At 43.4% G+C, this 13,750-nt stretch overlaps 1 protein-coding gene across 1 annotated transcript; it reads left to right on the top strand.

Annotated features, from left to right (window-relative positions):
• The first annotated feature begins 4,074 nt into the window (after positions 1-4,074).
• On the top strand, positions 4,075-13,143 carry LOC103717708 (protein BOLA4, chloroplastic/mitochondrial-like). The gene is made up of 3 exons (XM_008806189.3): positions 4,075-4,477; positions 5,408-5,475; positions 12,416-13,143. Exons 1-3 carry the CDS (start codon positions 4,190-4,192, stop codon positions 12,567-12,569), a joined length of 510 nt encoding a protein of 169 aa, XP_008804411.1. The 5' UTR covers positions 4,075-4,189; the 3' UTR covers positions 12,570-13,143.
• The last annotated feature ends 607 nt before the right edge of the window (positions 13,144-13,750 follow it).

Genomic DNA, 13,750 nt, shown 5'->3' with positions numbered 1-13,750 from the left:
ACACAGCCCATAACCCACCTAATCCACATCTCATGGAAGCCAAAACTCTGTAAGGAAGATCGAAGAAAATCCCAGCACATCCTGTCATATGCCCTCTCCATATCAAGTTTGACCCCCATGAGGCAACGCCGCATAGGAGCCCTCTCCAGATCAAACATGAACTCCTGGGCAATCAGAACATTATCTGATATACTCCTCCCCCCTATGAAAGCACCCTGCTCTGGACTAATAATCCTGGGTAAGATCCCTCTCAGTCTAATTGCCAAGATCTTTGCCGTGACTTTATACAGAGTAGAGCATAGGCTGATTGGCCTAAAGTGGCCAGGCTCAGTAGCATCCTGGCGCTTGGGAATCAATGTAATAAATGTCCTCTGCCAATCCGGACTCATCATGGCCGTACTAAAAAACTGCTGGATGGCCTCAATAACATCATGTCCAACTATCAACCAATACCTACGAAAGAACACGGGTGGAAAGCCATCCGGCCCAGGGGCTTTGTCCCCCTCTAGGGACCACACCGCCTCCTGGATCTCCCGCCCCGATACCGGTCTGATCAGTGCTAAAGCATCCTCACCGGACACCCCCTCAGATGGAAGGGGTAGCTCATTATGTATCCCACTACCTGTCCGCTCTGTCCACCTGGCCCTGAAGAACTGCTCAAACACCCTGCATATCTTATCTGGGTCCTCTATGGTCTAGCCATCCTCACCCCTGATAGATCTGATCCTGTTCCGCTGTCTTCTGATCAATGTCGACTGATGAAAGAACTTGGTATTCCTGTCCCCATCCTGAATCCACTGACCCTCGATTTCTGCCTCCAGAAGATCTCTTGTTGGTGAAGGAGGGAGTCATGCATAGATAAGAAGGATCTCAATTCCGACAACTCCTCATGTGATAGACCACCCCCCGCAGCCTCTCGTGATTGTAGATTTGCAATGGCCTCCTCTAACTCATCAATTCTACGGAATATGTTCCCTACCTCCACCCTGTTCCACCTCCGAAGATATCTCCTTGTCAACTCAAGTCTGCGAGAAACCCGATACATAGCATCCCTTGGACCGGCTTGCACCACGCCTCGCTCACAACACCCCAAGACCGAGGGTAACACAGCCATAACCTCTCAAACCTGAAAGGGCAGTGAAAAGGGATGTGTCTATCAGTGCTCACCAGTATTGGACTGTGATCTGAAGCTATCCGCGAGAGGTGTCTGACATGATAATCTGGGAACTCTTGAATCCAACCAGCCGTGGCAAAAGCCCTGTCAAGCCTCTCCCACACTCTAGCTGGGCCCTGTTGATTGTTGCACCATGTGAATCTGGGCCCTGTGAACCCCAGATTTATCAGCCCATTTGTCGAAATAAACTCCTGAAATTCCTTCACCTTCCTCTGATATGAGAATTGGCTCCCACCCATCTTCTCCTGTGGATCATCAATACAGTTAAAATCTTCTGCAATCAATACTGGGTGCCCCTGATCCACCAACTTGGATGCCTCCTCCCACAATGTCCTCCGAGCCTTGAAATCAGTACTAGCATATACAGCTCCAATAATCCATGGCCTCCCCTCCCCTTCTGATATCACCATAATCACTTCTTGGCTACTTACATTAAAGATGTCCACATTACTACAATCCAATTTCCAAGTTACAATAATACCTCCCGACAACCCCTGAGCTTCCACAGCATAGAATCCCCAAGATCGCGGGAGTGCCCTCCTAGCTCTCACAATACTCCTCTCGGCTAACCGGGTCTCAAATAAAATACACATATCAGGGTTGTGCACCTGCACCAACCTCCGAAAAGCCGGGGCGAAAAAAGGTTTCCCGGCCCCCCGACAATTCCAAAGGATTAGCTTCATTGACAACCTGTTTCATTGGCCCGGCTCTCCCTACCAGAGTCGACCCCACTATCCACATTCACTCCTTCCTTGGGAAAAGACTCAGAGGCTTCCTTTTGCACCGCAGCCAAGATCTGAGACAATACTTGGCTGTGGCTTGGGGCACTGTGTTCCCGTGCCGGATGGCACACAGAGTCCACAGTAGCCCCAGCTTCCTTCGTGCCGCAACCTTCCTTCAAGCCAGCCCCACCCCCTGTTTGAACGGCCGACTCCCGACCTTCCGACTGTCGCACCGTCCCCGCCAAAGCCTCCACCGCCCCTGCCGTCGCCTCCACCGCCGGCAAGACTGCCGAGAGGTCCCCAACAGAAGTGGCACGGGAGATCCTCCAACCTGCAGAAACTCCGCCCGTACCTTCCCGCCCATCACCGGTCGCCACCGCTGCCCTAGGAGGTCGGGGACACGTCGATGCCGTCGGCGGAGGTGAGCTCTGGCTCCTCCGATGTCCTCCCGCCGCCAGTCTCCGAAGACCCATGGCCGGCCGGGCACCTCCAGATGGGCACACGAAGTCGGCACATCGATTCCTTTTAGACGGGCTGCGGGCGCGCTTCATCGGACTCAGACCCGGTCCGCGCCCCGGATCTGTCATGGGCAAGCCTCGGTTAAATGGGGCCGGCCCATCCCCAGGCCTACTTGACCCCGGCTTCGAGCAAAACAGCCCAAGACCAGTGTTCCCCGCCCGCCCACCCTTAGGGGAAATGGGCCGTGCCGTGACGTGGAAACCCGCCCGTTCTCCTGCATGCAAGCCCCGATCAGCCACCACCGAGTCGCTGGTCGACTCGGACAACGCGCCGAACACGTTCCCAGGTTGACTCACCCCTCCTCCTGAGTTACCAATGGAACATGCCCCTTTTTCCTTGTCCGGCGACTTCCGCCGAGCCACCTTGGACGGCTTTTGCCAACCGTCCAGGTCCACCGGGGAGCCAGATAGGATCGTCTCCCCACCCACCGAAGAGACCTCCGCACGGATGGGCGTACCCACAGGTTTGGGACCGCCCGCCACCGCCGACTGCTTCCTAGGTTTCTCACTCCCTTTCCCAGTCCACACTTGCCGAACCCTGTGGGTAACCATCCACGGTCCGTACCCCGGGGTCTCCGAAGGGCCATTCCCACTGAGCCCTCCCTGTGTAGAGTCCTCCGATGATCGGATCTCTTCCTCCATCACTGCCTTACCACTCCTATCCTCTGGAATCTCGATTGGTCCGGACACACATGAACCTTCCCCATGGCCAACTCTGCCACACCTGCAGCACGGATTTGGAAGATTCTCAAAGATGAACGATTGCCAAACCCTCTCTTCCATCCTCTGTGACTTCCCCTTCACAAACGTGCCACCTCTTAGAGGATTCTTGAGGTCCACCTCGATCTTGACCCTAGCAAAGCCCAATTTCTTTCCTTGTTCCGTTGCCTCGTCCACCGCCAGCGGCCTACCAGCCTTCGCCGCCATCTGAAGAATGATGGACTTCTCCCAGAAATCTAGTGGCAGCCCGGGCATCCGAAGCCAGACAACCACCTTGCTCAACCCACCGGCACCAGGGATGAAGTTTGGCCTCCCCCGTTCCATGGCATGTAACTGCCATGCCACCATCCATGGCCCCCCAACTCAGTGCCAGCTCCCTGTGTTCCTCGCAGGTAAACCGAACCACATGGACGCCTTCCAACAGTGGGAAGATTTCCGGGATATCAGAGAGCTTCAGAACCCGACTAAGTTCCTTAACCACCCATTCGGCAGGGACGACCCTTCCCAGGCTCCGAATCAGCACCGCCGAATCCATCCATGGCTTCCGGGTCTCCTCCAGCTTATCCTCCTCAACTTCCACCACATCATCGTATCGTCTCTGCAGCGCTTCCAGCTCCGCAGCCGTGATGCGAAGGTTCGTCCAATGCGGCCGCATCGGGGCACCTCTAGCCACCCCCGACCACGACGGCCCCTTCGCACCTTCCCCCACATGACTCCGGTTGGGCTGCGTAGGTACGCCCTCCCTCATCCCAGTCTTCCTTCCCACCTCCGGCTCCGCCATGACTCCCGCCCACCTACTGTTCGATAAAATCCCCGTGAGACCACCCAAGGTTGCACGAAAATTAAAGCACCCACTCACCTAACCCCACATCTCTCTCTCTTAAAAAAAAAAAAAAAAAAAAAAAATGCCGAGTTTCAATTAACATCCGCACAACGTGAATATTCGCGAAGCCATTTGCGTAATCGCGTTATACCATGGTAGCAACGGAGGCTAGGGAGAGAATCCCAAGTTGTTGGAGCCGCGCGAAAGAGGAAGCCTGAGAGCTCGGGCGCTGATGATGATGCGATCCTTCTTCTACCCCCTCGCTTCCCTCTTCCGCCTCCGTCTCTCTTCTCCTTATTCTCCTCCTCCTTTAAAAGCCGTATTGCCTTCCGTCTCTTTTCGGAGGCGTGGGTATATTCCTCCGCTGCCGCATCCGGCCGCGACGAGGCTCGAGCTGCGGCGCGGTGGACCGCCCCGACATGGAGGCGCCCCGGCGAGTAAGTTGTGCAGCGTGCGGGCGGCGCACGTTTCGGACTCCGGCTCAACTGATTCCCCCATGATGCGGTCGATGGAGAAGAAGGTCGGATGCTATCTCTTCTTGATCTAAAGAAAACCCTTCTTTCGGTCCTCATTCTCTTATGTTCTTGGTCGAATAGTTGTCTGATGAGAAGCTTAGAGCAGTGCGCTTGTCTTGATGACTAAGTTCTTCTCTTCAATCTATTGTCACAGCGTCGATATGCTCAGCTTGTCAAAAGGAAGCCAAAGCTGTGCTTTTGATGCCTCGAAGACTTTCAATTCGAGATGTATTCACCCCACTCCCTCCAGATAAAGCTGATTTGTTAGCACAATAGAGGAGTAGCACTTAGTCATTGATCAAAAGGTGAAAGGTCGAGGAAGAAATACTAGAACATAAAAAATATTAAAAGAGCTAGGAATATTGCTGGTTGTTATGAATTATGATTACTCCGTTTCCATCGAAAATTTCATGGGGTTTTCCCGTATTTCGACTGGAGAATCAAATGCTTAAGTTCTATCATGATTGAAATCGAATTTAAAAATATTGATTATATAAAGGCTGGATCAGGGAATTGAAACTAAGGTTGTAGAGTCTCCAAGGTCTCCATATACGTGCTTTTGTGTATCAATGTCCATGCCTGTGCCTGTGCATAAAAATGCAGCTTCATGTTTTTGGTTGATTGTCACATTATTTCAACCTCCCATAGATTGCCTTAGGATTTCTTTCTTATTGCCAATTTTGCAAATTTTAGATTTAGTTTCTAAATATGGATTCTCTACAGCATACCATTAGAAGTACCTCTTTCATTTCAATTACCCAGCTTCTCAGGCTTTCCTCTATAGCTGCACTCTTTTTTGAAGTAGATCCATTACCATGATTGTTATGCTATAATTAGTAATGAGTTATGTTCTCAAATGTCTAACAACTGCTTATAATATCTGTTTCCTAAAAATGTCTCTATATCATTGTCTTATTCATCCTGCAATTTAGCAGATCAAGGAGCAACTAGATGCAGATATCGTTGTAGTCAAGGATGCATATGGAGATGGTCGACATGTCAGGTTAGCTCATTTTTTCTGCTATTATCCATAATGGCTGTGCTTGTAAACTTTTTGGTCTCTTTTTTATTTATGTGTATCTGCTTGTGATTCAAACTGACTCAAAATGTAAGAACATCGTTATAAGTTGTTTCATATCTTGCATTGTTTTTCTGTGCCCTTCGACTATGGGGCACTTTGTAGCTGCTAGAGGCTTTCTGTAATCAAATTTTTTTGATAAGATTAGTCAGACATTTTCCTTAATTCCATGACCTTTTATTGACATACTGTCACAATGATTGTGAAGGATCTGAGCCACTTTTATCTGGGAATCATGAAGTTACTTGCTTTGGCCTGGTTCTTCTAGAGTAACTTGTTACTTTTGGTGCTGTTCATTTGCAAATACTGGATTGCATGAATTGGTTACCCATTGTTGTTATTCTTAGTGTTTTCTATCTCTGCATGCTTGTATGTGTGTGTGTGTGCACTCATGCTTTTGCACAGGAATGCTGACTTATATGAGAGACCATGTATGAGTTAGATACCCCCCCTTTTTTTTCTTTTTTGCTTATAGAGTCGTTTTGACAGTTATTTGTGTCAGAGTTATTGACATATGAGCTCTCATTGCTTTGGAGCATTTTCTAAAGCCATGCTTTCAAGTTTTTGTTTTTTATTTGGCCCTTCTCACCATGGCATTTGCAAACCTATTGATACCAATATTTTTCATCTTTGGTTCCTTTGTTTCTACTTATGGTTTAATGTAACTTGGACAAAGGTAATATGCTTTCATTTAGTGTCGATGAGATTGCTCCTTCTTTTTCTATTTGGCATGCATTGGATCATTGTTTAGGATCTTTCACTTTGTAAGTCTCTCTAGGGAGAAAATAATAGGTATTCATGTGATAGAAAAAGGAGAGAGTAGTAAATATTCATGTGATAAAAATGGTCAGAAAAGAAAAAAAGGAATAAAAGGTATCTCAATGCATGAGGCTCCTGCCGCTACTTGGTTTAGGGAGGGTCAGATGATCATAACCTTACTCCTACATACGGAGAGGTTGTTTCCATATTTCGAATCCGTGACATCCAAGTCATAATGGAGCAAGTTTACTGCTATGACATCATAGAAAAGAAGCAAAGGAATAAACAAAAGAATCCTAATTTGCAGGTGCCTATAGGATTAGATTATTACAAGAGTAAGTTTATGAGTTAGAAAGACTACCACTAGGAAGGAAGCCATGTCTAGAATGTTTTAGTAAATATAGCTGCAAAAACCTTTACTCATCTTTCAACATGCAAGTAACTTCTAATGATATCAAGCTTGCCTAGCAACATGCTTTCTCTATGATATTTGGTTGAATTTGAGAATTCACTTGTTTATTTAAGAATTCTCCTCAATATCTTGTAGCATAACATGCAAAGACATTGATTTATCATTCCTTATTGTAGAAAACAAGGTTTTGCTTCCTTTCATTTTTGGATGCTTTTGGCATTGAGTATGCTTAACTACCAATATGTTGGCCCATTACCTATTAGTCAAGTAGTTAACAATATCAGAGCCAAGATTGGTGGAGGTTGTGAGGTTAAATCCCTCTAGATCAATTATTTATTTAATCATCCTCAATTATCTGCCATCTTAATTCTTGTCTATTGTCTTGACACATCTCTATGTTAACTCAATTATCCCTTTTGCGTGCATGGTTTGAGCTGCATGGGGGTTTGAAATGGGGGTTTGTTGAGCCTTATATGCAATGTTGACCCTTCCCCCTTAAACATTTTAGGTGAGGAGGTTATTTAACACACGACATACTATTTGAGTCAAAGTCATGATTAAGTTTTTGAAGATGTGTCATTTGTTGTCGCTAGTGATATAGACAAAGTTAATCTTGAAGGACAAGTCAATGTGCGTTGTTAACTTTGCAATAGTCTCATAATGTTGCTTGATATAGGTTAGTGGAGGATAGTGGAGATCAGGTGGAGGAGGTAAGCAATGAAGGCTATGGCTATTGCAACATTGAGAGTGGGGAGGAAGAGGATAGGATTAGGTTTTAACTGGACAGTTGATTTGTGAAAGCACTTGCTTTTTTTAATTTTCTTTTTATTTTCCTTTTGATGCAAGTGAATTGCTTGTTAAAGAGTGAGCATTTGATGAGCCACTGAATTGCTTCTTAAAGAGTGAATATTCGATGGGTCACTGTGTTCCCATCAGTAATTTTTTATATGGAGAAATCAATTATCCATCCATGGTCTATTTTCTGTTTAATTACTAGCACCTATTGACAAAAGTCTATATTTTCAATCCTTCTATTCGATTCCATTTAATTTTTAGTCCTTGACATGTGTATGAAACAAGGCTTAGGTGTATAAAACATGCATATCTATATGTAACAAGTTAACCGTGTGCAATACAAACAATAAGTACACAGTAGGATCTAGAAGTTAAACAAAACATTGCTATTGGCCTATGCAAAAATTTGATGATTGTTTCCTAATTGCCTCAAATCCTCAACTGAGAAGTGTGTTAGCCAATCTATGATATTAATCTAGCTTTTCTCGATGATCAACCAACTGATTGGATTTGTTTCAAACCAATGATTTCTTCTTTTTTATCGAAAGTCAACCACTATAGCCAAACTTGAAAAGCAGTCCATCAATTATTGTGCTAGAGTGCAGGGCAATGTTTTAAAAATTAGACCATTGACCGAACCGGGAAAACAACCAGGTTATGATTTATTGGTTTGACCATCAAGTTAATTGGAAATTCGCGACACCACCATGATATTATAAATATATTGTTACATATTAATTATGAATAAAAATATGCTGAAATTATATAGTTTAAAGTATATAAAAATTCTATAATTTTTTAAATGCTTATCTAAACACTATTATCACTATTTGTAACCAGATGGTATCACAATGATGCATCATATACTGTATATTTAAAATTTTTATGGATCAATGATTTATATAGAAATAAAAAATTACAAAAAAGTTATCATATAACAATATTATGAACTCAAAAATATGTGATTGCCTTTGCACATCGAAAAAAATCCGAAATCTTCAAAAAATAGGATCATTACATATCATCAACTTTAATTGGATCAAATTTTCCTCACTGAATCATCTATAAAATTCAATTTTCTCTGAACAATTCAAAAGCACATGTCTTAACGTCTTCCTTCTCACAACATATGAAGATAATAAACTCCCGTTCTTGAAATCCCCAACTCGCCCTCTTGCATTCATCCTTTCCATTTGGTTAGTGATCCAAAATCTCCAACTCTTCTTTTCTGTCATTGTTCTCTCTACTCTGGCGATCCAAAACAAGAAAACATCATCCTTTATATCCACCAAGATCTCAAAATGAACAACCTAAAGAATCCCAAATTTCAAAATCAACCACTACTTTTATATATCCACCATCATTTTCATCATTTTCGAAGTTGGATAGATGGATATTAAAGGTTACCGACTGGATATTGAGGCCGAGCTATTGGAGTTGAGGCTGAAGGGAGAAAGGTCAGTGAGGTTTTGATTATAGAGAGGGGTTGATCAAAGGTTGCAAGACATCGAGAACAATGTTGAGGCCGAGCTATCAGGATTGGGGCTAATGGAAGAAAAATGGGCCAGCGAGGTCTTGATCCCCTTTGGCAAAGCTAGAGAGAAACAGAGACGGCGGGCTTGCTCAGAGTCCACTAGCGGCCGAAGAAGCTTTGTCAAGATTGTGCCACAGAGGGTGGAAGAATACAACAGGCGCTTTCGATCACAACCCAAGGAGCATGAAACGAAACTGTCAGCCATCCTATTGTGTTCAACAAATTTTACTAGGAAACCAGGACCATTTAGTTTAAGCAAACTTGAGATAGTTTGGTTGAAGTGATGGCTCAACCAGCAATTTAGGCGGTTTTCTAAATAGAAGCTGGTTTTAATAAGAAGCAGTTTAATAGGTCTATCTGGACCGGAGACTAGACTATTTGATGGTTCAACCGGTTCAATTGACCGGTCTGGTTCAATTTTTAAAACAGTGGTGCAAGGTGTATTCAGATGACCCCAAGAAAAATGACTCCAATGCCTTTGAAAGAATTCATTTCTCCACACACGATAAATAAAGAGATGTAGGTAAGAGTTTTGGTCACATTTTCTGATAGCAAGCTCTTATAAAGATTCAATTTCTGGTTGCAATAAAAGCCACACATTTGAGCGGACATATTCACTCAACCTATTAGTAATGAGATTTGAAAGCCCTTTTTTACAAACTCTTTGAGTGTTACTTTAGAGCAAGAACTTTTTGGATATGCTGGCAGTATAAATTTTTCAAATCCTTAGCTAAGATGGAAGGAAGAACTCTTGGAAATGTAGAGACCTTCAAATAAGACTCTAGCTTATCATCCACAGAAATCCTCTTCTTTATTCCTTTCAAAGGGTAAGTCCCACACCACCACATATCTGTAGTTTCTGAAGCATCACTTTAGGGAATTATTCATGAAGCACCTCACTCTACCGAGGGACAACGTACTTTAGAAGTTCTATAACCAATCCATTTGTCTCCCAAAAGCACTTGCATACCCTTCCAAGTGTTAAAGTGTTGCTACCTCTTGAACCTTAGGTTGCATTAGATTCCTAGACAACCACCGGTTATGTGGTGGTTATCCATTTAACTAGCCAAAAACCAAACCTTTTGGCTGGTTAAACTAGCTAGTCAATGCCGCCTAACTAGCCAAACATGGTTCAATATATTTCAGGCAGAAGGGAGAAATAGCTTCAGCCAGGTGGTTAAGAACCCCACACCTCATTTTCGACCTATTTTACCCTTTTCCTTTACCTTTTGCATATAATCTGAAAAAAGGTACTTAGCCACTTAACCCATGCTTTTTCCAACCAAACATCGTTTTTGTTATCTCAGAAAAAGGTGTGTTTAACTGCATAGTAGCCAAACAGCCCCTTTTTTTATATCTAAGGTTAACTCATTAAGTGGTGGGTACTGGCACTTAGCTTTTGCCACCACTAGTTAGCTATTCCAGAACCAAAGACAGCCTTAATGTAGTGCAATTACTCTTTGTATTGGCCTTCCAAATTATGCCGTGTGACTATTAGTACCTCCACCCCATTCTATAAGGAGGTTCTAGTGGTAGGCTTTGACATTCTTATCACAAAACTTACATTCTCTGATTGCTTTTTGAGTATTCCTCATTTAACAAGTTGATATTATAATTCATCTTTCATACTTTCCAAAGGAAGTTCTTTTAAATCTTCTTAGCTTTGCAAATATTTCTAAAACCCTCTTGATAAGAGACTGAAATTGGGCAAGCTTTCTCTTAGAAAGAGAAGTGCTTCGTGTCCAAGTGAAAAAAATTGTGCTTAGACCTTCCTACAATAATGACCCAAATGAAAAGGAACAAAACAAATTTTAAGTAGAAAGGCCCAAAGGACTGAACATTAGCAATGGCCGCACCATTCAATGATAATGTCATATTCGTCATGTAATCCATGCTGTTAAAATTTAGCAAAATTTACCTTGAGCCCAGTAGTGCATCATGAGTAATCTACGGATAACCACCTTCATCCTTGCAAAATGATGATGTCATCTTGGAATGGTTGGGGAAGAAGATGTAGGCCACTGGCAGACACATCCCAGTTTGGCTGCACAACCACCCAAAGTCTTTTGCTTTCACTGTGTACGCACTAAATGCCTCCTACACAAGGGTTAATGGTAGTGAGAGAACAGAAATCTTTACCTTTGCAGTGACCATTAACAAGCGTAGAGACTTGAGGGGAATCATGCAAGAAAGTTGATCCACCTCCTCCACTCTAAAGCCTGTGCTGATTTATTGCAGTAATCTATCTTTATCAAATTTAGGGTTGATAATGGGCCGGGCAAGCCTGAATGGCCTAAAGATCCTACCTGGACAAACTGAGCTCGGGCTGGGCCCAGACCAAGAAATTGAGGCCAATTTTTTGGTTGGGCAATCAGTATAATCCTGTGTAATGATGACAAAATGAGGAAGAATAAAATCAGCGCACTAGCAGGGGCCTGTGAGTTGCTTATGGGGTGATTGAATTGCATTGGTCTAGACGTTGCTGAATATGCAGGAAGAGAAAAACCAGGCCTTGCTAAAGATGTAATGTTATTTTGACTTCCATAAGAGAAGGAAGCCCAGTCCATAGATGTTTTTACAGGCATGATCCTGGTCCAGTTTAAATCACATATGATCCTACTTTGAGCACTATAAAGTTCAGCAATAGAAGTAGAAAACAATATCTAATTAGTTTAATTCCTTGTTACTTGATGGAAGACAACCTATGGAAGGGAGCTTTATGATTTAGGACAGAGCTGAAACTTATAGGTTGCTGGGATTTAAGGACTAAACTGGTGGACAAAGATCAGAAATTTAAATAATGGAGTTCTGTTGAACAATTGATTTGTGCAATCGATGGGCTCTTTGGAGATCAATAAGACGGAGAAGTCAGAATCAGATGCACAAAGAGGGGGAGGGGGTTGGACATGATATTGGACTCACTAGTGGCACCATAACAGTACAACTACAGAAATTAGGCTCATCCAGCTGTCAAATAAGATCTATGATTTCTAAATCTCAGCCTTCCTTTTAAAATAATATGCTAAAAGCTAAAAATAATTAAAAAACATTAAATGAGCAACAAAAGTTAAATCTAAGAGATCCCTATGTCTTGCGACTCTCTAGACACAAACTAGAATCTTTATCAATATTGTAAGTTCAAATTTACATTGCAGCAAGATCCATATCCTGCAAGCAGCATTAGTCATGTTTCGTTTGTCATACACCTACTTTTGTACCTTCTTTTCATGGTATGGTATTCTCTGTATCCTTTAGTTTATTTCAAGTTCTCTATTATACGGTGTAGGTATGATTGTTTCTCACAGAACAGTTTCTTACATCAAAAATATCTTGTGCTTACATTCATTTGCGTGTTTCTGCTGCAGCATCGATGTAATTTCAAAGGCATTTGAGGGACAATCTGCAGTAAATAGGCAGAGGATGGTGTATAAAGCTATATGGGAGGAGCTTCAGAGTACAGTGCATGCTGTTGACCAAATGACTACCAGAACTCCTGCTGAAGCCGCTGCTGAAAGTTAATTATCATGGGTAAGAGCGAAAATGCCTGGATAAGGTTCCTCATTTCATGGGAGTACTAGGGGCCGTTTAGCATTGGATTTCTTCTATTTTTCGCATATGGCTTTTGCTCTGTAACACTTTTCCTACCATTTTAAAGCACTTATTTTTTTTGCTGGAGCAATTATTCGCCTATGGGACCACTTTCTGAGAATTCTTCTTTATGTACTTGTCATACGAAGCTATACTAAAGTATGATAACCAGCGCATTGTGAAGGTGTGGCAACGATAGATGCGTATGGTAGGGGCAGGGATTAGATCTTGATGACATAGGAATGGAGGCAAGGGAAGAAGGGATTGTTGTTGGAGGAAGAAAGGATGCGAGGCAGTTGGAAATTCAGCCCCACAGCCGTCCAGAAGAAAGTTTGCATCAGAGAATAGCAATAATAAATTGGAAATAAAGTCTGATAAGTTTTTGGATCATGGTGACCTCTTTCACATGGTTTCAGTTTGGTTTTGTAATTTACAACTTGCTTTCTCTTGATGAATTGTATTTTGCTGGACAGAAGGGAAATAACTTATGAGTTTATATGTTTTGGCATCAAAATATGTTGATTGTAGTGATTTCATCCATAAAATATGCTTGAATTTTCCGAGGTAAATAACACGAAGACATTTTGGGAGGGTTTAAGAAAGAGGATGAAAGGGTCAGCATATCTTGGATACACCGGAATATCTATTCATATAATTCTTATCCATTCATCCTTGTATTAGGGGGAGCCATATTATGAACTGGTTTTGTTGCTGGAAATTAGACCCGGGGGTGACCGCGAACCGAGAAGGAGGAGCTCCGGCTGGTGGTGCGGCGGCGGATGGCTGCTTCGGCGAACCTGCAAGAAGCCTGCGGCCGGGGGTTCCGGCGTAGGCCCTCCGATGCTTAAGTCAGAGAGGAGCTTTCGATGGAGAGGAGAAATAGGAATAGTAAAGTATGGATGTATTTTTTGGTCGGGGGGAAGAAGAAGAAGTTCCCTACCTAGAGCTCTCCTCCCTTTTTATAGGAGGGGGTGTAGTGGTTACCTGTGATCGGGCGTGATTGTGGGAATCAATGAGTTACCGTAAACGGTCCGAGATTTCGGGCTAGCTGGCGATCCGTTGAGATCGTGTATTCAAATGTTGACAATCGTTGAGGCGGAGATTGCGGAATT

Source organism: Phoenix dactylifera, unplaced genomic scaffold (assembly GCF_009389715.1).
Source record: "Phoenix dactylifera cultivar Barhee BC4 unplaced genomic scaffold, palm_55x_up_171113_PBpolish2nd_filt_p 001013F, whole genome shotgun sequence".
NCBI classification, from domain to species: domain Eukaryota; kingdom Viridiplantae; phylum Streptophyta; class Magnoliopsida; order Arecales; family Arecaceae; genus Phoenix; species Phoenix dactylifera.
Note: the sequence above shows the minus strand (reverse complement) of the source record. Positions and strands in the feature narration are given on the sequence as shown.